Genomic DNA, 24,061 nt, shown 5'->3' with positions numbered 1-24,061 from the left:
TGAAGCTGGAGAAGGCAATCAGTATGTGCCGTGCTTGCTTAGCACAAGGTGACTTTTTTGGGAGAGGAGCCTTTCAGGCTTCCTACACAAGTGCTTATTTCTTTTTTTTCTTGATGCTTAGGGTTAAGTGGCCAATATAACATGATTTTTTTTGTCATTAATTCCATCTCCACAGCTTATACTCCTCTTATCCAGCCAAGGTTCTTTGTAGGTAGAGACAATTTTAACCATGGTGTATTTAAAACAGCAGGTCTGATTTTGATCTATTACAGGGCCATAAATCCTGTCTCTCCATTGAAGTCAATGGAGCTATACCAAGTGAGTTAGGAATCTTTCTAAGGACACAGAAGCCTACCTTTAAGTATAGAGGTTTGAAGGTCTGGGTTATAGCTAGACCATTAGAAACTAGACCATTATAGCTAGACAATCAGAAAGATCTAGGTGAAACAGTGTTGGGCAAGGCCAATGGATAATGATTGTTCCACTCCAAGTTGCTGGTCTGAAATACAGGAAAGGCATCACCAGCCAAAATACTGATCCATCTTCAAACTATTGAAACCCTTGTGTAATATTCCCTGATGGAATATAAAAATTGAGGTTATGTGCAAAATTCCATTAAAAACAACCCAGTCTCCTACCTGTTCCATATTTATTGTGCCACCATAAAACAAAAGCCTCCACAAAGCCAATTCTGAGCTTAAGGATGAACACACAATGTAAATGGGCGGAGGGCGGGGGCGCACGGGAGTGTTTCCAAGCATTTAGGAAATTGTTAGACCTAGATACAGTGGTGAGCTCCTGTCCAACATGTAAGAAACAACAACATGGAAAGATCCCAGGACAAATAGCCAGGTTTCCTCCCAGCAATGGATTCAGAATACCAGTAGGTCAGCGTACAGGCAGGATGGAGGAAAATTCTCCTGGCCCAGACACTGTGTAGACAGCACTACGCCAGCCTAAATAGCAGGTAGATCACAGGCAGAAGGGGGTTCCTGCAGTGCTGAGAAATACTGGGAATCTAAGCAGTTCTGCACTACAGAGGTGGCACAAGCAGCCCAGGCAGAGCTAGTGTAACCTCTTGTCCCAGCGCTGACCGACACAGAACTGAAAAGGTGCAAAAGGTGGCTTAAAGTAATTTGTTGTCACCCCTCCCACTCGCTTGGCCTCCAAGCACACAATCTCACTCTTACTCTCTACCTAGAAGAGTGGTTTCTATTGTTCTCATGAGTAAATCACAAGCCCAAACAACCTGGACAAAGCAAAGCACAGTGCACTATGTGTGTAGCACATCTACCTGCTACCCTTAAGAGCCAAGTCATTTCAAGGAAGTACTGACCAGATTCTAAAGCAGGGGTGGGCAATTATTTCAGGCAGAGGGCCACTTACTGAGTTTTGGCAAGCCATCAAGGGCCGTATGACAGGCAGCCGGGGGCAGATAAATATTAATTTTCTAAATTTCTTAGGGGCCCCACGAGCCAGATAGAATGGCCTGGAGGGCCACATCTGGCCCGCAGGCTGCATTTTGCCCACCCCTGCTCTAAAGGGCAATAGCATTGCCACTGCCTCTTCTTTCCAAGGGGTGTGTTTTTAACTGCTCATTTCCCCACAACCCAACCCAGTTTCCCTCTTCTCCTCTCTCCCAGAATCAAATGTCCTCTCTAGACTGTGGATCTTGCATTTTGACCTGAACATAGCCAGGGTTTATCGCAGTGCTGCCGTTTAGTTGCTGACGATTGTCCTCCATTGTGAGTATAGAAAACATCTGGTAAGCCAGAGAGCTGTTCTTTTTTCCCCACAAAGGTGACTGGCCAGCAGCTTAAAACAGGTCTTCCTGTGGGAATCCTCTAACATCTCTTTACCTTGAAGAGATAAAATAGTTAAACTTGAATATGTTTCAATCCATGTAAAACTGATTTACAAAGCAGCTATGGAATTTGCTGGTTACAAGTTTCATGATAGGGAGAGTCCTAAGGAGTCAGGGTTTAAGAACAACACTCAGCATGCTGATTCAGTATTTTCTGAACTGCTTTAACAAACTTCTTAGTGGCTCTCAACCTTTTTAGACTCAAGGCACCTCTTAGAAAATGCCAGCTCTTAGCTTTCACTCATTCTTTTACCTTAGAAAAGAAATAGAGCATTTCTTCTCTTGCAAAGTACTCAGAATCATCCCCCCACCAAAAAACCCAGACTGCTTTGGACACCATGGATTACTATTTAAAATCTCTGGGCATTATTTTGCAAATCACGATTGCATACCTAACAGTGCAAATATTGGGTGGCACCCCTGGCACCCTTGAAAGAATCCTGCAACACCCTGGTTGAGAACCACTGACATATGTCGAAATCAGAGCTGCTCTTTTGCTGAAGAAAAACTATCCAACATACAACAAGGGGAGGGCAAAGGCAGCCTTCCTCTGAAAAGCCAGGGAGGAGCATGCTGCATGTGTATTATAGGCTGCGGCTTCATGCACACACATATGCAGGAACAGAGGAAAGGGGAGTTAAAGAAAAACAAAAGACAGAACGCACACACACAGCACGCTTATGATTTAGAAGCCAGACTAATGATATTTTGAGGTCTGATGCACAATTTTCAATATTGAGTTTGGAAATACTGCTTCATAGACGTTATTTAGATTCCTAACTATTTCGTAAATAGAGAGGGGTACACTATATTCATCTAAAGTTAGGCAGAAGTGTGGCAATTTACAGACTGGTCTATAAAAGGTGCCACGCTGCCCTACCTTCTCCTTCATAAAATTAAGGACTGCATTCTGCAAAAATTGATGGACCCCTTCAATAAGCATCGGTATAGCACACCACCAAGAGCAGCACAGCCTGCCCCCTGTTAGGGATATAAAGGGACATTTTTCATTATTCAGTGTGCATGCAAGACCTGTAGTGAAAAAAGAAAAAAAGGGAAAACACACAAAACCCAGACACACACACACACGCTTTCCTTCTATGAATCAGGCTTTTCTCTTTGCTTCTCTTTGCCATAAAGAGCCTTTTTCTTCTTAATATTTTTGCAAGAATCCTGCCAAATATTTTTGCAAGAATTCTGAACCCACACTAAATCTTATTTTTGCCCCACTTCTCCAGAAAGCTTTTTATAACAACCATGCTTCCATAGATCAATCCTGTCTCCTTTACTTATGAAAGTCTCCCTTTTTAATTAGATAGTTCAGAGGAATTGATGACTTAGAGGAATGATAATGGGTTATGAACATGCTCCTGGCTCTAAGTGACAGAGCCCATTCCCCCATGTCAGTATTTGATGTCTGGTCCTGAAGTATCCGTTGTTCTAAATATTTACCTGGCAATAGAGGAATAAGATGTGTTGTGTTGGCGGGGGTAGTTTAAGTTGGGTTTAAGATATTGTGATTATAATGCCACCAAAAATTGTGAAGGTTGGTCATAGAAGTAGGGCTGAAAGGGACCTTCAGAGGTCACATAGTCCAACCCCATGCCTGAGGTAGGATTATCCCTATCCAAACCACATACAAATGCATAATCTAAACTCCTCATAAAACTATTGTCAAACCTGGTGTAGAATCCAAAGTCATTTGTTAAATGACTGATTTTTTTTAGAGCTGAGGGGCTCCCTTTCAATATTTACAAAGGGCTAAGATTAGCATTTACAAAATTATAAAAGGACTGAGATAAGTTGAACGTAACTACAGCACCCTCTCAAATGAAAAGAAGTACTAACGCTCCCATTCTGAGATTCACAACACAGACAGACTGAAATCAGTAGGGTACAGTATGGCTCTGCAGCTGCCTTGCACGTCTTTAATAACAGGATCATGAGATATCTCAACTCTGTCAGCTTTTCCCACGCATAAGTTGCCAGAAGAAAAGCCCAAGTCGCTACACTCACCAGGGCGTAGGTTCAAGGAGACCTTCTGAGGCGTCATCTGAGTAACGTCCGAGTGGGTCAAACTGGAGCCCTTACTGCTGAGCGAATTGTTCTTCACTATGTTAATACTGCTCTGGGGACTCTCAATCGCTCCCGCGCAGCCATTCGCAATCAGGTTTTCTATGTAGTCGCACCTTGAGGTGATGGATTTTGTGCTGCCAAAGTCCTAGAAGTTAGAGAACGAACAGGTGTCACAACATATTTGAACTGGTGTCACAAACTATTTTTTTGACATGCAGGTGTCCACAACGTAAGTGGAAAAAGGAAGGTGGACAGGGAAAGGGGACAGCTTCACCTCAAAGGTGCCCAGGGCTGAGCTGGATCAAACCTTTCAGATCATGGAAGAAGACAATATCAAAAATATTGTAACGGTGCATGCACCAAGGCAGAAAGGCATGGGGAGGACCACGGCCAGACAGTCCTGGAGAACGTGTGATCTTTCTTATATGAAATGTGGGTTTGGAGGAATGAAGAGAGTGATATAGATTGTAGACCGAGTCTGGTACAGTCACTGATGGGAAGGATGGGAGGAAAGAACAACCCTTACGTGAATAGAGGAATGAGACAGAATAGCAGAAAAGGAAAGGCTGCTCAGAGAACGAGCATCCACAGGTCCGTACAGAAAGCTGACTGTCCCAGAACAAATACAACATTCCCAACTCCCTCAATCATACAATGCACGTAGGTGCAACATCATAGCACAGACAAATGTAGCATAGATCAAGGGTGTCATTCCTACCTGGTCTCCCAGGCTGGATCTTGGCCACATGGCTCCTCAGAGGTTGAATATGGACCCACTTTTGGTGGTGGAGCAAGTGGCAGTGGCAAAGAGTTTCATGCAGCCATGACTCACCCCCTGCAGCTGAAACATGTCCCCAGCAGGGCTCTATACCCTGGATTTTGATGGTGGGTCCAAACCCCTTTTCCCCTACTGGTAAACCTGGGCCTGCTTTACAAGGCTGTCGTGCTGACACCCTCCTCTACTGCAGTGAAACCTGGACTGTCTACCAACACCACATTAAGACCCTCGAGAGCTTTCACCAGCGGTGCTTGCGCTGAATCCTGGGGATCAAATGGGAGGGCTGCCAGATCAGTGCAAGCGTCCTCCATGAAGCTGCATCCACCAGCCTCAAAGCCTTGCTCTTGAGAAACCAACTCCGATGGACAGGCCACTGTGTCCGGATGTCCGAGAACCACCTCCCTTGCCATATTCTCCTTTCCCAACTCTCCGTTGGCCAACGCTCAAAGAGTGGCCAAAGGAAACAGTACAAAGACACACTCAAGGTCACCCTCAAGCACAGAGGTGTCGATACCAATGGCTGGGAGGAGCAAGCTGCTGACCGTTCGGTGTGGTGCCATCTGGTCCACCAAGGCGTGCACCACTGCGAGGCCCAATGACTTGCTACTGAGGTGAAACGGCGGTGGCGGAGGAAGGAGAAGGAGACCAACCCGGGGCTGCGAATCCCACCCCATGCACAACAACATGCCCCCATTGCCAAAGAGTGTGTGCATGCAGAATTGGACTCCTCAGTCACCTGAGTACCCATCAACCCCGATGGATGTCATCCTCGACTTCCAGGGACTGCCAACAACTCCTGAATTCCTGGCCCCTCCCAAAGCCCCACAGGCTTACCTACAGGCCATGTCTTTGACACCCCCAGTATAGACCAGCTGACCATGGAAGGCTGGATGGAAAGCTTCAAGGGTGGCAATTCAATAACATTTTGTAAAAGAAGAAAACAAAGGGGTCATTAGGTTTTAAAAAAAAAAAAAAAAAAGGACCAAAGGATGAAGTATAACATGAATAGTCAGAAGGGAACAAAACAGCCCTGGTCATATCCAGTTTACTCTCCCTTCCAGTATCCACTCTCTGCCACTGTGATAAAGGCCTATTTGCCACATCAAGGGATCGTGGCCCAGTACCCACCAAGTAAAAATAAAAGCCTCCCTCAATAAGGGAGGCCCCTGGGAAAGCGGCAGCTGGTTTCTGGAGACAAATGATAACAAAACTGGGACAGAAATTGTGGGGACCGGGTCAAAGGTTCAGAACCGGTGCACCGAGGGGGGCGACAAGCAGAGCACACCGGACAGTGCCCGCTAGCCCTCAAACGAGTTCAAGGAGGCAGTGGACACTACCCAGTGAAACTACAGCATGCTGGGCAAGGTGGACCTATGGTCTGACCCAGTTAATGGCAATTCTCAAGTTCTTAGGGCTAGGAGGGAGAGGGAACGATGGAAAGCGGATGCATGTTTTGCATACGTGGGAACGACGGAAAGGAGATGTATGTGTTCTGGGAATGGCATGTTTTAAAAGAAAAGGGAATGAAGAAGATACAGTTGTTAATCTAGATAAATCAATTCAATATTCATCACACCCTCCTGCCGGGCTAATGATTAATATCATTTCCCATTGTAGGTATGAGAATGCATTCAGGGGTGTTGGCTACAGCTCAGGATTGTCATGTGTTGTGCCAGAGGAAGATCTACAACCACAGGGAGTCTCCTTTCTACGGCATGGAGATAACCCTCACCCCCAATGCCAGATAAGCTTAATCCAAGATACACAACACAGCACTGTAGAAAGCAATGGCTTTGTTCCAGCCAGCCACAGAAAGAAGGAAAGCATTTTTCCAGAGAGCTGGGAAAAGTGTGGGATTTTCAAAGGATCTGAAGTCACCCAAATCTTACTGAATTTTCATGTATTTAATTCCTCCGTCTTCAGCATATAGCACAAAGATGCCCATCTAATGATAATCCCGTGCAACAACCCCACAACAATACAAAGAGAAACTGTCCCTATATACAACCAGGCTGACCCTCCACTCATTCACTCAACAGATGGGAGTGGGAAGAGAGAAACCATTACCCAGGTCAAGCCAATGAGCTTCTTTCTACACAGCATCTTTCACCAGATCTCGAGCCATTTGACAAGGAAGTCATCCCCACCATAGCCTGGCATCGCTCTGTTTTACGGACAGAAAACCAGAGGCACAGAGGGGTCAGGGGCTTGCCCATGATAATGGCAGTGGCAAAGCCAAACATAAAGTCTCTTGACACCCAACTCTTCCCCTCAGCCACCAAACTGCTTCTTCATTAGTACTGAAATCAGGACCTACTCACAACCTGGTAAAACATGAGGGCAAGACTGGACCCCCAAGATGCGCACGGAGACACTCCACTCTCCTTTCCTAATGCAGGGCTAATGTTATTTGAAAAATGCTCCATTTACATTCCCTACCCCAAAAACAACGTCTTGCCAAGAGATGGCGTGTCACACCAATGACCATGGCCTTCCTGGAATGGATCAGTAAACAGATCCAAACAGAAGGCCTAAAACTAAGTCAGTTCCTTCTACTGTAAAACAAAAAAAAAAAAATACTGTTTGCCTACAAACAGCGGGTAAAGGAACAGCTTCAAAAAAGTTCAGCTGGGATCTGTTTATTTGTTGTAAGGGTCAGGTCTGACTCCACAGAAGTCAGTGGAAAGATTCCCACCGGTTTCAGTAGCAGTTAGAGCGCACCTCGTCCCTCCAAACAGGACGAGAAACATATCATACAGAACCCACAAGGAAAGGCAGTAGGCATGCAAAGAGAGAAAAGCTCTGTCGACTGGAGCCCCCACCTGGAAGTCAGGAGACCAGGGGCCCAATTTTGGACCCCACTAACACTGGCTTTTCACTAGTGTGTAACACCAGGAGCTGCAGTAGTGCGGCTCCTGTCGTACACTTGCTGAGCAGAGATCAGCCAGGTATAAGTGCTCTTTTCCTCTCCCTGGTTTGCCAGTTTGTGATCACAACCTCCCTGTGCCTTCTGGAATAATGGAAATATTCTTATTACAGCAGAGCCGAGACTAACCAAAACTGGAGGCACACTGCATTAGGAACTGCACTAACACGGAGTAGCAGAAGCCCTGCCTCTAAGAGCCTACAACATCAGCAGTCATGTAGCACAGACCTTAATCTGCCTGGAGATCTCTTACCCAGGTAAGTAACCTTATAGAAACCAGCAGGGCTGTGTGGAGGTGGCCATGGAGGTGGCCAATTCATGTGAGGGAATAAGGGCTCCCTAGCATAATCTATAAAGTTAAAAATTCATGTTGGCCTGTTTGCTCTTTCAGACAGGGACGGTCTTACTGTCCTGCGCTTATACAAGATGTAGCATAATGGGGTCTGTGTGTCGCACTGCTAGGCCCTACCACAACAATAATCTGAAACCCCCTCACAAGAAGGCACTCCCGAAGGGTAAAGCATTCTTACGTCCTCACACAGGTTCAGCTGAATTAACTCAGTAGCTTTCCTTCCATTAGTTGCATACTACCACATTAGAAAAGAGCAAGAACAGCAGACTAAACTAATCACACAAGAGCTATGAAGAAGTAGTTGCTGCATCCCCACGCATAGTCCTATGATTAAGACAGGGCCATAGTGAATCCTGCAAGCCCAGCCACTTGCATGGGCTTGTGTACCCTTATATGCCATGGTCTAATACTCAGTAAATGTTCTGTAGAAAATCCCCAAACTGGGTAGATACTTTGGGTCAATCACTAAACTGGAACTTCTACCCAGCATCTCCAAGAACGTCCAGGCTGGCTCCAAAGCCTGCCGGTGTTAATAGAAAGGCTGCCATCAACTGCAGTGAGCGCTGGTTTCAGAATTGATTATTTTGGAAAAGGGAAGTAACTTTAGTCCTACACAGGCAGGAGGTACAGGGAAGAGGAGAAAACAATCTTTTTATAGGCAGCATACGGTTACAATGTGAAAAATGTTGCTACACATGACATTGCTTAACCTACTGGTGAACTTCTCACCAGGGATTATTTAAATGAGACACTGGACACAGGAAGGAAGACGCAGTGTTACAAGAGTGAATGCATTTGTACTTGTGAACAGCGGAAGACCACTCACTGATCGTGTGCTTGGATGGCCTGATTTCACCTCTCCTAGCAGCACAGGCCATGCACCCCGACGGGCCCAGGAATGGAGACCAAGAACAGGGTCACCAACAGGGAGACCTGAATGTTGCCACTACAGTGACCACCCCCTGATGTGATTGAATGAGAAAAAGCATAGGGACCAGCATAAACCAAAAGGTGGGCCGATCTGGGCAAGCAGTACAGCAAGGCAATGCCAATTCATCAGCTTCGACTGGGATGCATTTCTTGATGCTCTTCTGCCTAGAAGTGACCACAGAGAGGCCATCCCTGAAAGCCTGTTTGTCTTTCCTTATTCTGAGAAATGAACTCTCCCAGGAGCTGCTGCATCCCCATGCACAGTCCTAAAATTAAGACAGGCCATAATGAATCCTGCAAACACAAAAGGCAATGCTACTTATTAGAGAGGGGTAGTTGGTCTGAAGTCAGGAAGAAAGCAGGGCTGGTGACACCTTATATAGAGCTACTCATCCAGAAATGTGTGAGCTTTCATAAGCAACAGGCTACTTCCAAATCAACTGGCAAGACTTAGCTTAGTCCCTGTATGCTCCCCACCCCCCATACATGCACACCTAGCATTAAGAGCTGTCACTTCATTTACCACCTGTGGCTCATTGACATTCATCCACCCTTTTGTTAAATATATGCATTATCTAATTGTTTTATTTTTTCCTAAGACAGGACCATCCAAATTTCCTGACTGGACCAGATCCTGGTCTAACTCTAGCTCAAGCTCTTCAGGGTCTGATATTGGGTGGAAGAGGAAGACACCACCCAGAAGCTGAAATGCAGAGGTGGTATGTGACATGACATAACTGACACACTGCAGGACTGGAGGAGTGTAGCAAAGAGAAACAACTCAAAGGAGGGTGCCGGAAGATGGCTATTAAGGGAATCCTCTATACTTTCATACTCTATCTCCGGGCCCCTCGAGTCATAAGTTACACCAATTAGAGCCAGCTGTTGATACAGAATTTGCACCCCACTTTGGCATTTGGCCCCCCACTGATGCAGAGCAGGGTGCAGAATTGTGGGAGGGCTCAGGAAAGCCAAAGCAGCAGATCAAACAAGTCTGCTAAACACACCCCAGTTGACACAATGCAAGTTCATGTTATAGCAGCAATGAGTAACCATCGGCAAACATCCATTCACAGTCACATCTGACACAAGTTAAACCTGTCAGAGAGTTCCCCGGACCATGCAGGAGCCACAGATGAAAGGAAAGGTGTGCACGGGCTTTAGTTCTCCAAGATCAGGCTCTGAATAACTGAGGGAGGCATCCAGAGGCTCCAAGATCCCTGCCCCAACATTACTAGTAGACATGTTCAACGAAGCAGACTGCTGCTTAGCAGCTGGAATACAAAAATCAACAGATTTTGGCATCCCCACCCAAGGGTGTTTGCTGCACTCTGGTCTCTGGACCCTGCACAACACTGAATGGTATTTTTCTCGCACCTTCCTGTCCTTTCGGTATGTCTCCTTCGCCAAAGAAACCACAACAAATGGGGAAGTCCGATGCTTGACAGAGACTTAAAAACCCAAGCTGGCATGCAGCTGTTTCATTTATTTATTACACCATGAAGCCTCCAGCATGGGCGCACAACATGTAGCCTGCAGGCCACATGCACATTGCCAGGGTAATAGCAGTGTCCTAGTGCTTGGGAAAAGGTGCCTACCCAGTCCTCCGCTGACAAACATGACTTGTGAGTGGTCCCCAATAGCTCCCGAGTTGTGCACCCCTGTTTCGCAGCATCTCAATAGCTCTGTGTAATGCTTCAAGCAGCCTATCACACCATTTATGTGAAATAAAATAAATAAATAAATAAATAAATAAATAGAGAGTGAAGTCATTCAATTCTCTCCATCCGACATTGGTAGCACACCCTGGGCACCACACACACACACGAAGGGTAGGCCTAGGTTGCTTTCCCTGGACCCAGGGTCTACCCCTACACCACATGCCCCATCCACTTGCTGTCTTTGGAAGGCACCAGCAGGTAAGCAGAGCGGGTGGCTTGGATTCAAATAATCCAAGTACCTCCCCCAGTGCCATTGCTAGGCTTTTCTAGGACTCATCACAGCTGGCCATGGCGCACATGCCGGTCTCTGGGGCACCCAGAAGAAGACAGTGTGTGAGATTTAGTTTGCAAGTGTAGAGTAGGGGCCCAAGGGGAGGTCATGTAGACAATACCCTAAGGATCTTCAAGGGCAGAGACAGGCTCCCAAACACACATGAAGTGGAAAGAAAGTGGGGAAAAAAAAGCCTATTACACAGGTATGATCATTTAAGAGCAGCAGAAAACATACACACACTCACACCAATCTAAAAGAACTGACTCATGCCAAGCCCTGAAAACTGAGACGGGACCAAGCATCAAGGTCTGAGCCTGGATTTCTACCAGAAACATCAAAACATTCAAAGCAGCAGCAGGCATGCAAGAACATGCATGTAACCTCCTAACTAGGTCACCTGCCTGCCTAACGTATAAAAAAGCCAAAGAAATAGCCCTGAGATCAACAAAAAAACAGTGTGCTATTGTGTTCTAGAGAAAAACCGATCAGTCCAGAAGGTGTGCACATGGTATATTAATTCTTATCCAGGGCAGTGTCTACAGTATGCTTTATGCCTTTCAAATAATCCCCTATACCAAGGACAGACAGTAAACAGAGATTAGTTAAGGGAGGGGGGAGGAGAGGGAAGAAAGAAAGGATCAACAGTAGGAAAATTAGACAGGAGCCAGCTCGATTCATTGTAAGCAGCACAAACTGTTTAGTTTATACAATAACCAGATCACAAGTGGTGTTTCTACATGTGCTCTGGGAGTGGGGGGTGGCACTTTAATCAGAGTGGCTCCCAGAGCTACTTTAATTACAGCGCCTGGAGCACTGTGTGTATCAGTGTCCCTGCACTGAAAACCGGCAGCGGGGCCACTTTCACTGACGCTTTAGCTAAAACCCCCCCGCCACCATTTCTCAGCACACAGACACTGCTACATGTGATGCTGGAGTCTGCTGGAGCACTGTAATTATCATGCTCCAGCAGACTTGATTTATCAAATCTCCTCCGACACGCTGTAATTACAATGCATTGGAGCAGCCTAGCTCCTCACGTATAAGCGCCCCAAGAAGCCTGAGAAGAAAACCATCGAAGAGAGCATGCCTCGCTGACTTGTGCATTCGCCAACACGTCTTTATTAGGTCCAATTTCAGACCAATTCACCCTAAAATGTTCCCTTCCAAAGTTTCATTGTTTAACATTTCTCTAGTAACATCTTACTCCTCCCAAGTTAGCCTTCAGAAATCAAAAGATGTATGGTCTCATCAAAACCCGTTGGAATACATATTAGATTGCATTTTTTGCACTCATCCCATCCACACTAAGTCCAACAGAGACTGAAATTGCAATGGCAGCTCCAAGGACAGAATAAAAGCTACTTTTAGAGTGATCGACCTCACCAGGCAGCTCACCGAGCCCAGCCACAGTGGAAAACAGTGCTCATCAGCCCCACAGAAAAAGTGGCACTGATGCAAAGTTCGGACAGATTCAAAGCACTGCAATCTTCTCTCAGAGTCCATGCTAAATGCAAACAAGTTTGAACAGAATACAAAAGGTTTTAGGTAATGGGTAGAAAGGGTTCTCATTTTTCCTCAAATTCCAACAAGGGTGGAAGGGCAAGAGCAGTTTCAAGGGACTGAAGGCAAAGGATACATCCACGAAACATTTTCCTTCGTTCCATGCTACTGAACAAAACACACTCGCTAAGAAGCCCTTAACACCATTCACGTCCGTTTGGACACCTTGCATCTTCTCCTTATGAATAACTGAATTCACTGTTTCATCATAGCCCCCGTCTTCCAACATGTACTTCGACGAGCCAGGAGAATCAGCATTTGCTTCTCTGCTTTTAACCAGGACAGCCACCCAGTTTGCAGGAACCCAGGGGACCAATTGGTACCAAACAGTTACTATAAACAAGCCCTCTCCCGTCATTACAGTCTGATGGGAAGAAAGATGGTAGAGTTTGGTGGTGATCTCAGAAAATGAATAGGGAAAACCAATACACAATTTTTTTAGGCACAAAGATTATAGACAGCAGATAGAAAAGGTGGTAGCGTACCCTACTCAGATGTGTTCCAGGTGTCTCCACTGAAAACACCTCCTTTGGAGCATGCCTCCTCTAACAACATTAGCAATTTTCGATATGAGAAAAAAATATATATGTCCCAAATAGAAACATTCATTGAACACAATTTATTGCTAGAGGACTGTCAGACAAGCACTAAACGAAAGCTGTTTTTACCTCTAAACTCCCAGACCTTCGAAGTCTTAAATCTGCCACTCAAATAAAAGGCCACGGTGGCAATGATTTAGTGCAATATTCGAAGTCCGTGATCACTGACATCTTACCCCCTAGCTCCTTGCTCCCCACTCCCCCTCCACCAGTGGGAAAAACTAGTGAAGCCCGGATACAGAAAGTTAGTGACAAATGGTCTGGATGCCCCACCAAGAGCCTGACTGGCATTGACAGGACTCGGCAACTACTCCAAAGGAATTAAAAGGAGACGCTTGCTTCTCTGTAATCAAGGCAACAGAACTGCAGCCAGCAGAGCTGTTCTGCTCAAATGGGTCGATCAGCTCGTGTTGCATAATAACCCAGGCTTTAAATCCAAGCACAGACAGCTGTGAATTACCAGCTACACCCAGTAGACTTCAGCCCCAGCTTGCTGCCAAAGGTCAAGCAGCCCTGAAGGTGACAACACCTGCTAAATGGATCCAGTCCCTTCCTCTCTGGGGAAGGTCAGGGAAAAGCAGCAACATTCACTTGTAAGGGAAATGATCAGTGCTGAGATGCTTCCTCAGCCTGATGAAGAGTGTTCATGCCTGAAAGCCTGCAAAGAAGAATTGTTTCCAACTATTTGAGTTGGTCTAATAAAAGATATCAGATTTACCCAATGAACCTTGCCTGCCTTCAGAGATGTACACCTACCAAAGTGCCCAAAAGATACAGCAGCTGTCAGAGACATCATCAGACCCTAATGGACCCTGGATGGAAAGGGAAAATGCCTTTAAAGAATGACCCAGGTCCCTCGTCCCACTGCAAGTGCATGGTTCCCATTGATCACTGCAGTACAAAACCTCGGGGTCCTCTTGACTCTCCATCCAGGTAGCATTAGTGCATTAAGCCAACACCTTTCACCTCCTGCTTTCAAGGAAGCTTCAGCCCCTTCTTCCCACATAAGGGCCTGGCCATGCCAATCCAGGCATCTGTCATCTTGCCCCTGGATCACTTTAGTGTCTGTACAGAAGATGCTGCAATGCTCAACTTCCAGACACCTCAGACCTCCAGGGTGGACTCCAGAACCCAGCACTGCGTATCCCAGGCTCCCTATACAGTGCACAGGGAAAGTCGGCCCCTTAAAAGAGCGATCCTGGGCAGGGACAACTTAGGGACAGATGACAGGGAACAGCAACCCTGCCCCCAGAATTATTTCTGATCTATAATGCAGTGACTGCATAATGTAAAATCCATAAAACAGACTTGAACAGAAACCAGAACCCAGGTTGCCCAGCTCCTCTGGAGCCAGGTGCTTAGATACTACAGTGAGAGGCAGCAGTATAAAACCTTAAAATTGTTCTCCACTGAGAGTCCTATATCTATGGGAAACTGCTGTTCAGAGGCCAACAAGTTCTTTAAACATCTTTTCCCTCCCTCATGATCAAAAGGAGGAGCGATCCAAAAACAACTAATGAAACTTAAAAAGGGTCGCTTGTTCCAGCTTGTTGCAGAAGTGGTTATGGCACATTCAATCATGAAAATCCAAGCTGACAGCTCTGTACCTGCAGGGAAAGTTCGGCAGCTGCCGGCTGCACAACAGATCTTAGGTGGCATCCTTTAAGGCATTTCTACTTTAAAGAGAGACTATCAAACAGTATCCATGGATTCCACGATAATTCCTCATTTTGACTGTGCTCCATTTACAAGCAAACCTATATTTTTCAGTACTGGGGGATCCATCAGGATAGTAGTACATGAACAAATATTGCAGGGCCTGTCAAAGGTTTAAGTCGCCAATGACCTGCAAAGATGACTGGTGAAATCTATCCCAGAATCCTTCAGGACAGTGCAAGGTAAACATAAAACACAGGCTAGCATACTAACTGGGTTTTACTCCCAAGCAACTTGAGTTTTGCAAAAGCCATTCCTATCTACAATATTCTAGGGCTAGGAACGACTCCCTGAACTGTTTACAACCCAGGGCCTCCATATTTTATGCTGCCAGAAAATGCATGTTCTAACCAAATTCTGAACGCTCGGGTTGCAGACTCCAATTAGTGAGAAGACAAAAGTAAAACTGACTATAAAATCCAGATTTGGTAGGTGTAGCTGACAAGGCTACTGGATTGTCACTGTTTGAGTTTAATAGGAATGGAGGGGGGGAAAAAAAGACAAAACAGTAAGAAATGAAGTAGAAGGCCAATGTACATAGAAGTGTTTGGGGTATTGATTCTGAAAATCTAGGGTGATATTTATAATGCAGAGAAGGAAATTTGTCTTTGAAAAAAAATTACACGGACATCCAGCTTGCCAATTTACAATGCCATCAGTTTGCTATATCCCAACAGAATAAGATAACTTTACAGACAGGTTTCTTTTTTTTAATCCCATGCTAAACATGTATGGTGCGCTGGATACTAAAGCTGAACCAAAAGACATTGATTGCTATTGTAACAGTTTTTAACATATCATTTCTGCAGACAGAGTTTGAAACAACTAGTTAAATAGGTACTCCAGCCTGGTAGCAGACAAGTACTTTTCTGTGTGCCCCCTCCTCCAATTCTATTTAAGAGCTTTTAAAAAAGGTTTGCTTGCTATGTAACAGTCACGCAGCTCATACTAAAAGCCAATCTACAATTAACAGCCTACAGCAACCACCAGACAAACATTTGCATTGGCAGAGTTGTATCAAAATTGCCTTTTGCTGCCAACAAAGGGGGGTGGGGGCGAACACCCCCCCCCACTTGGTTACCCCCACTTAATAGACAGCATTCCTGTATTCTCATATCACCACCACAGATGACTTGGCTTAAAGAAGAGTTTCTTACAGCTGTATACAAGATGTCTCAAAAGCAGAGGCTATTGCTGCTCTCCTGCTCCTTCCACACATTATTCAACCCCTTGAAAAGCCATGCAAACTAGTACAACTCTAGGTAACACAGCATTAACAGTGTTAACAGGTTTCCTTGGAAAAGCTGCAGCTGCGTCGATGAATACATGAAAGCTAACAAAGTGCCTCAGCACTAAAGCAGCTCTGGCAGGCTGAAAAGCAGAGCCCACGCGGAAGAAAGAACTGCATAAAATGTCCTAGCCTAGAAAGAAAAGTGGCTGTGGAGAAGTGGGCTGTTAACGGGAGGCTGAGACAACCGGAGAGTTTCATTCCCGGCCAGCCAAGTCAGTGGCCACACAAGCAGGGGAGCCTCTTCGGGTGCAGATCGAGGGGCTGGCAATACGATGGCCATGTTAAATCCCCGCAGCTTTTTGTTCTTTGCACAATGGCTCATGCTCAGGTCCTTAGGCAGGCTCATAAAAGGGTTATTAATAGAACTCCTTCAGCATTTTTTTCATTACAGGATCAGCTCGCTTGTTAAAAGAAAGGGAGGGACACACAAAAAACAACAATGCTCAGAGCCCGGCCAGCACACACGGTACATGGCAACAAGGACACCCTGTATGCCGATTCAAAGCGAGCTGGAAGCAGATATAACAGCTGCCTTGCTGATGCTAGCATTTTAACCAGCTCTGCACCAATCTGAGTGACCACACAAGGGGCAGGGAAAGGGTAAGTAGGCTCCCATGGTCTCTCTCAAAGTTGCATGTCTCTCGTTCCTTGAAGTGACAGATTTGCTTCCCTGACTCCTACCAGAATGAGGAGAAGAGAACAAACTCCAGGACACCTGGTTTCTTCAGTCTCGTCCACACTGCGTCAGAGACCTGTGACCTCCCCTGTCCCAAGCATGGCTAAGGACTCCCTCGCTGGCCAGTGCGCCCAGAAAGCCCGCTGGACCTATACTGATTCCAAATAGATTGCCAGGTCAGCATCTAGAGGTGGGATCATACAGACCAATGCCTAATTTATGAGAGAGTAAAACACACTTAACATTACTGGGCTAAGCAACACGGCTGTGCTGGGGAAAGGGAACTTGCCCATAAATCCTTACGCAGCAAAAAACTAAACAGCAGCAGTGCCTCAGACCCTGCATGACATACATCTTTCTAGGCAAAGTTACCATAGGATTTTTTTTTCCTATCACAGCATATTTCCTCTGCAGCCCAGGGCTCAGACTCATAACTCACCAACTACATCTAAACACAGGGCCCAGGCTTGCCACGAAGCAAGCGCTCTGTGCATACACCGCAAGCTCTTGGGCTGTCTTGGGCTGTTTTGTTTCCCTGTAAGCACCATGCACAATGGAGAATACTGGGTACCTAATAATTAAAGGATATCAACTGATTAGATAGAAGACATGCTGTAAACGCCCCCACCGTGCAGCGCCACCCTCCCAGGAAAATGTGCCTGTACAAGGGACACGTAAGGGAGGGAATCGTGACTCAGAGTCATGGTTCTCTCCCCAACCCTACCTATATTTCAGGGGAGAAAACAGGCTACTCCCAGCCAACACCTGCCACAGATTACCTCCTCCTCCATACTGGCTCAGCTGTCCTTTCCTACACCTTCCACCCAGAGTTGGGAAGGTAGGTAGCAACCCGGACAAGCCTTCTCTTCTCCCTACGCCCCCAGCCATCCAGCCGCAGAGCACACAGTTCAAAGTAACGGGGGTTTGTCAGACAAAGATTTGAGTCTGACACTAGATTGCCCAAACAAAGACCCTCATCCTTAAGCAGTCTGCAATTCTCCTGCATCCAGACACTAAAGAAATAATCCAATCCTTTTCATCCACACAAGAGGTCTGCAGGATGCCTCCTCCTACACCTGACCTTTTAGGCAGTGTCATTCTGCAAACATTATAAAAGGAAAAAAAAAAAGACCAAAAATGTCCAAAATGTCTAATGACAAAAAGATGACACCTTTTTTCCAGCCAGTATTGGGACGGTAGCCAGCCCACCAAACGTTACAAAGGCCAGGGCGTGGCGTCATTAGAAGTCCAGAAAGCCCCATTAACGATATGAGCATGGTAGAAGTTCACAGCAACAAGCATTTACTTTTCCACCATCATGAAACTTTCAGCAGCAAGCAGACATTTGCAAATATGAAGCCCCACGTATGGGATTCATTTTAAAAAAAGAAAAAGAAACCTGCTGATTCAGGTTGGCCATTACACTGAGCCAGCTCCAGTCGGCAAGTGTATTTAGGATGCAGAGAAAGGAATAAGCAGACCTACTTCTTAGTTCGCCAAGAAATTTATAGATCACACGTGTGTCACTATAAAGTCTGCCAGGGATGGAAGAGCTCCCCCTCCCTATATCAGCCTTTCACTGCGGAGGGATGGTGTTGGGAAAGGACAAGAGAGAGGAGAGGAACTAAGAACCTGCCTTTTTCTTGCATTAAGTAATTTATACTGAGTCACAAGAAAAGCAGAACAAGGCAGAGTACCTACCTCTTTGGAGCACCACGCACATTTGGGATGAATGAGCAGACAATCTTCACAAGAGGTAGCACTTCCATTCGTGCAAATATTGAGACCTTTAACAACAAAGAAGGAAAAAACAGGGTCATCAAACGGATTGAAATGCATCACAGGGAGCTTCTTGCAACACACGGCATGCTTGACTTAGCATAAACCCAAATGTTTTCAAGTGGAAAGAATCTTCCCAAAGTTCAAACTGGGGAAGGCCATGAAAGAAAATATACCTTCTAAAAGCCAATAATAAGCTGGCGCTTTAATTATGGAAACAATTAGCTCACATGGCCCTTGCTGATTTCAGAAAGTGCTGCGAACCTCTGAATATCAAAGGAAAAATTAGATGGGACTGCTCAAAAAAGATCAGTGAATTTTGGTAGAGCAAGTAGCTGATTATTCTAATAAAGTAATCCCAAGGCTCTTCCTAGCACATAACAGTCATTACATTACTTTGAAATATTATCAGCAAACCCAGCTGACTTTAAATCAATGCTAGCTTATCTTCCAAATTATTCCTTTCCAACCAAATGCATTAAGTTGGGCAGAACACTAATAAATCACTGTCATCTTAAAAATGGGCTTTTAATGCTGTCCACTTCCCTCTTTCAACCTATGCGATTCCCATAATTGACTTGCATTGTGGTAAATTTCCTTAATTTATTAAGAGAGTCGTTTCCACCGGACATCCAGGTTAAGCTGGACAACCTGTTTATATTGGGTGATGCCCAAGGCAGGTCAGCCTGGAACATGCTGCTGTGTTGCAGGGATTTTGCCTTGTGGTGCCAATGCAACCTGCACCTGGGCATAGACACTCAACTTTGGATGTTGTCCACCCTTAAACTTTTAGCATCCTTGAGAGCAGAAAGCTGTGAAAGGGCTTGCTTTGCAGAGTCTCGTACAGAAGTACAGATGCCATAAAAAAAACCCTGCCATCGCTGTGCTTAAATAGCAGGAAACATCAAAAGTATTTTGGTTTAAACGCAACAGTGTAAGTTCGATTGTGGCTGCTGCGATGAATATGACGGTCAGTACACTGATGTCTCTATTCTCCAGCAGGAGGCTATTTAACATCCACTGTCTATAGGTAATTAAACAACTTTCCAGCTGAGGGTTCAGCTTTGAGGCTGCACAGTCTGGAAGGAAATGCCTTAGGCTTGAATCCTGAGCCTTCTATTTTTTTCCACCCTGGATGTCAATAAAAGCATTGTCAGGTCTCATGCTGCAGTTCATCTCTTTGCAGACAATCATATCTACAGACAGGGAAGGCTGCGCTGTGCATCCAACCAGACAGGGTCTGCAAAGTGCATGGACTCAGTGACCAATTAAAGTGTTGCTCTGTAGCATGAGCTTTCCGTTGCCTTTTGTCAAGTCCTAATGGCTGCGTTCCTCCAAAAAAATACTTTTATATTGAAAAGCATCAAGTGTTGCATTTGGCTGGCCAAGTGTTTGGGGCTGGGATATGCAGAACAGGAAGGTGGCAGTGAATCAACCCAGTCTGTTGCGTGACAGCATGTCACACTCCAGGCTAAAAACTAGGGAAGGACGAGTTATTCCGTCACCATTCCTAAGTCTCAATTGTGGCAAGACAGCGTATGTCCAGGTCGCGCACTGACAATTTTCTGTAACCCACAAGGTGATTCACTGCAACTTGCTTTCCCTAAATCAAAAGCTCTGTATTTTGCATGGTTTCCATGAGAGGAAGCTGCTAGTTGGCATGCTCATTTAAACAGCAGGTTTATTATGGTCTTCCACTGGTCATTATAATAGTGTACACTTTGCTGCTTGATAACAATCTGAACATCTACAATCCAACCTCTGAACTTTTCAAGAATTCAGAAATGAAACAAAATAGAAGCTATTCAATAGAACAACCAGTTGCACGGGCCTGAGCTTAAGATGTGGGACTCATTTCCCAAACCAAGCAATGGATATGGCTTCTAGCACAGTGGAAACCCTTTTCTCTGTAGCTTGTAACTACAGGCCTTGTAATAAAGCAATGCTTGCATTTTATTTTCTGTCCAAAGAAATCCTGGAGGCTCAGGAGGGAAGCAGCTGGGGACTAAAACAGAAGCTATACAAATCAACCTGCTACTGGTCTATCCAGAACCACTGATCCAAACATCGCCAGAACTTGGGCTCCAATACACATGGTTTACAAAGCCAAAACCACGACCAGTGAAATCTCATACAACCTACTAAGCAGCCGCTATCAAGAGACCTAAGCACCTGTCTCAAGGCCTCTCCTGTGTGCTGGACCTGACCCAGAGTGTTTCGGACCTGACCATCCATCGGGAAAATGGAAATGCTACTGACCTGCCTCTCCTGCTGGGCGGGCTCCTGAGGATTCACTTGCTAATAGTACTAAAATTAGAAATATTAGAAATTAGACATTTCTAACATATTAGAAAACTCGGACCTCTGCCTCAACAGGCCATTCCTAATCTGTACCGAACAGATTAGGTACAGATTATCAGATCAGCCAAGTGCACCGACTACAGCAGGCCAAAGGATGGCAACTCTGTATCAAGCTACCCATTTCATCCAGATAGAAAACCAAGCTTCTCAGTTAGAGAAGTTGGGTGGGACAAACCAGGACCTCCCAGGCCAAAAAGTCTCTGCTTTGCATGATTTGGAGCAGAGTCTAATCTCATGGCACACCGAATCAGAGAGAAAGGGGAGGTGGACCTAGGTCTCCTACATCCCGGACCACAACCCTGACTGCTAAGCCAAAGGGCAGGAAAGTCTCCATGTAGAGACATTCATTAGTGCCAAGGTACCTCAGTGAAACAGCCTGCTTCAACCAAACGTTCAGCTGAAGATGTTCTATCTCTGCGAAGGAAAGGAGTCCCCCCTCCTCCCCACTCCCAGAACTGCTCCACTCTCCAGCTTCCTTCCACCTCCCAGGGGTGACTGGAAAGTCCTCGCCCCCTCCCCAAGTGCTGTGCTGTGACCTACCCTTCACTTTACTTTGCACAGCACCATCCCACAGGCATCAAGTGGCCTCCCCGAATCAAGCTCTTTCTCTGGCACGCAGAACTGCTCTGGTGGCACTGCAAAAGGGACCTCCACGCGCAAGGGAATAAAGGAAGGCACCATACCCCTGCGGATAAGTGCAGCTCGATCACATCCTCCTGTGGGTGAGAAGTGAGCTAGGCAAGAAAGGGATGCATCCTGAAGGGCGCAAGGGGATGCTACTCAAAGAGCCAAACAGGGCCCTATTTCAAACCACTTCGAACACCGAAATCTTAAAATAACCGTCCTCTTAAAACAGAAGTACACCAACTTGCCCGAAACACATATTATTCGCACTGTATGAAGGTGCAGCAGATCACTCCACCGACATTTGCTTGATGGGAACAGACAACATGTGGAGTCAGGAGTGCTCGACTCTTAGGACCAGCAACACAAGAACAGAAGAGAAACCCACGCGAGCAGTGGTTCCCAAACGCTGAGACACTGCACACCACCAATTAAAACGATACAACCTTAAGTACCACCAGCACGTTTTTGTCATATCAAGTCATTATAATTAATCTGTTAAGGTGTACCACTGACGGGTTGCCTGCGTACCCCCGATGGTATGTGCATGCTGCGCTAGAGTTTTACAGGCGTGTGCCGCAGCGCTCTCCGCAGCTTGTTAATGCAGCTCATTAAATGTCAACACAAAGGGTAAATAAACTAACACAGGACTCCACACATTTGATTAGGCTGCCTTTATATAAAAAAAGATCAGCTCACAAAAGAGGATTCTCTCTTCCAGCGTCAATCGGACACACTCACCAAGCGCTGCTGTTTTAAAACGTGTCCCAGCGGCGAGAGCCTCCCCGCTGAGAAAAACAATGACAGTCCTCCAGATTAAATGCACATTAAGACTGAAAACCTGAACCCAGGAGCAACAGGAGACAAGGGAGCCCTGGGAATCAGGCAATGCTCAGACAAGTGCCGGAGGTTTTACGGCTATTCATGTTGCTGTTCTTCATCTGCAGCGCTGGATACCTGCAGCGCAAACGTGCAGGGAGCTTATGCTACATCGGGAAAGAGAAAACCTTCCACCTCAATTCTTTTCATGCCAGGGAAGGATGTGCCAGGAAATACCCAGGGTACATGCCAAGGAATATCCAGATCCAGAGAGCTTGGAAGTATTCCCAGGATGCGGTTCGGGCCCGTACTCGATGGCTGCTGTAACACTCTGGTCCCTACCAACTCAGAACTGGCAACAACGTGCTGGAATGAGAAATCTCCATCGAAAATATGAGCAAGATCCTTCCTCGGGACTGGAAAGGGCCACCTCAGATCAGTCAGCTCGGCGGACTAAGCTGAGCCACTGGAACAAGGCACGGCGAGTCCTGGTCTGCTCCGCTGGCGTCCCAGGGCGCTAGCGGAAAACCAGACGAGTCTGTTCAGATAACAAACTACTCCTTGTCCTACGGTTCCCATTTCTTGTTGCATCTGGCAAGAGACCCTGTCCGTTTAAGAAAGAGCAAAGAGGGTAGGCAGACGCAGGGGACTCCGGGCTTAGCTGGAACAGCCCCGTTCAAGCCATACCCCATTTTGGAGGCCTGGGGTATCAAAGCACAGGTGGCTGCTCTTGATCACACAGTTTTGCCATGTGGCCAAACTGCCCATAAGCAGACTGGGGGTTTTTAACACAGAAAACACGGGGGAAGAGTGGAGATTGCTTTGGGACCACTAAGCATCCTATGTAATTGGGACGAATAGGATCTCCTTTCTCGCCTCGACGTCGGGGCATGTTCTGCCTCATCGCCAGCCGACCGTTGGTGCCAACGGCCACGCTGACGAGGCGGGCGCTCTCCACCCCGCCGCTCGCGCAGCTCAGGGCTGACCAGCCCACCGCTGGCGCGACTTCTGGGTGCCCGGGCCTGGAGGCCGCCGCCGCGTCCCTAGGAAACACCAACTTTTACAGTCTTTTCTCCCGTGCCTGATGAAGGAAGGGGGCGTGAGCCCCACAGCCCGCCTCCGAGACCTGTTGGGCTACTCGGCGGCGGCGGCGGCGGCATCCCTACGGGCGCCCGTGGCGGGACCTGCCCCTGGCCCATGGCGCCCCGGGGCGGCGCGGAGGGGAGCGGGCACTCACCGGGCGCGCCGCGCAGCAGCGAGGAGAGCAGGAGGAGGCAGGCGGCGCCGGGGGCACGCAGCGGCCGCCGCGGGGGGGACATGGAGCCGGGCGGGACCGGCCGCTGCTCCGCGCTGCCCCGCGCCCCGCGCATCCCCCGCGGCCCGACCCGCGCCGAGCCGCGCCGAAACTTCCCCGGCGGGTGCAGGGGCAGCCCGGCCCGGCCCCGCCTTCACCCCGCGCGGGGGAGGGGAGGGGCCGGCCCGGCCCGGGCCGGGGCGGGGAGGGGACGGGGCTGGAGGGCGGGCACACGGGCTTGCACACGCACACACGCGGGCCGGCACGCGCGTGCAGACACGGGCACGCGCGTGCACGCGCACACACTGGCACACTCATGCAGACACATGCGCGCGCACACATGGACAGGCACATGCATGCACACGCATGCAGACACCTGCACACGCACAGACATGCAGACACATGCACGCACGGACCAACA

At 47.1% G+C, this 24,061-nt stretch overlaps 1 protein-coding gene across 2 annotated transcripts in view; it reads right to left on the bottom strand.

The window, feature by feature from the left end:
- ITGB5 (integrin subunit beta 5) overlaps positions 1-23,809 on the bottom strand; it is a 111,018-nt gene extending 87,209 nt beyond the window's left edge. The window contains exons 1-3 of one of the 2 annotated variants that reach the window (XM_090045973.1): positions 23,584-23,809; positions 18,465-18,550; positions 3,881-4,085 (exon numbers count right to left, since the gene is read on the bottom strand). In XM_090045973.1, coding sequence (XP_089902099.1) covers positions 3,881-4,085; positions 18,465-18,550; positions 23,584-23,716 — 424 coding nt within the window. In that variant the 5' untranslated portion in view covers positions 23,717-23,809. Of the gene's footprint in view, positions 1-3,880; positions 4,086-18,464; positions 18,551-22,268; positions 22,328-23,583 lie in introns of those variants that run through there. The other variant, XM_090045974.1, reaches the window with a different exon arrangement.
- Positions 23,810-24,061: the final 252 nt, after the last annotated feature.

The sequence above is a fragment of the Crocodylus siamensis genome, chromosome 4 (assembly GCF_052110815.1).
Source record: "Crocodylus siamensis isolate JL-2025a chromosome 4, ASM5211081v1, whole genome shotgun sequence".
NCBI lineage: Eukaryota > Metazoa > Chordata > Crocodylia > Crocodylidae > Crocodylus > Crocodylus siamensis.
This window is presented reverse-complemented; position numbering and strand designations above follow the sequence as displayed.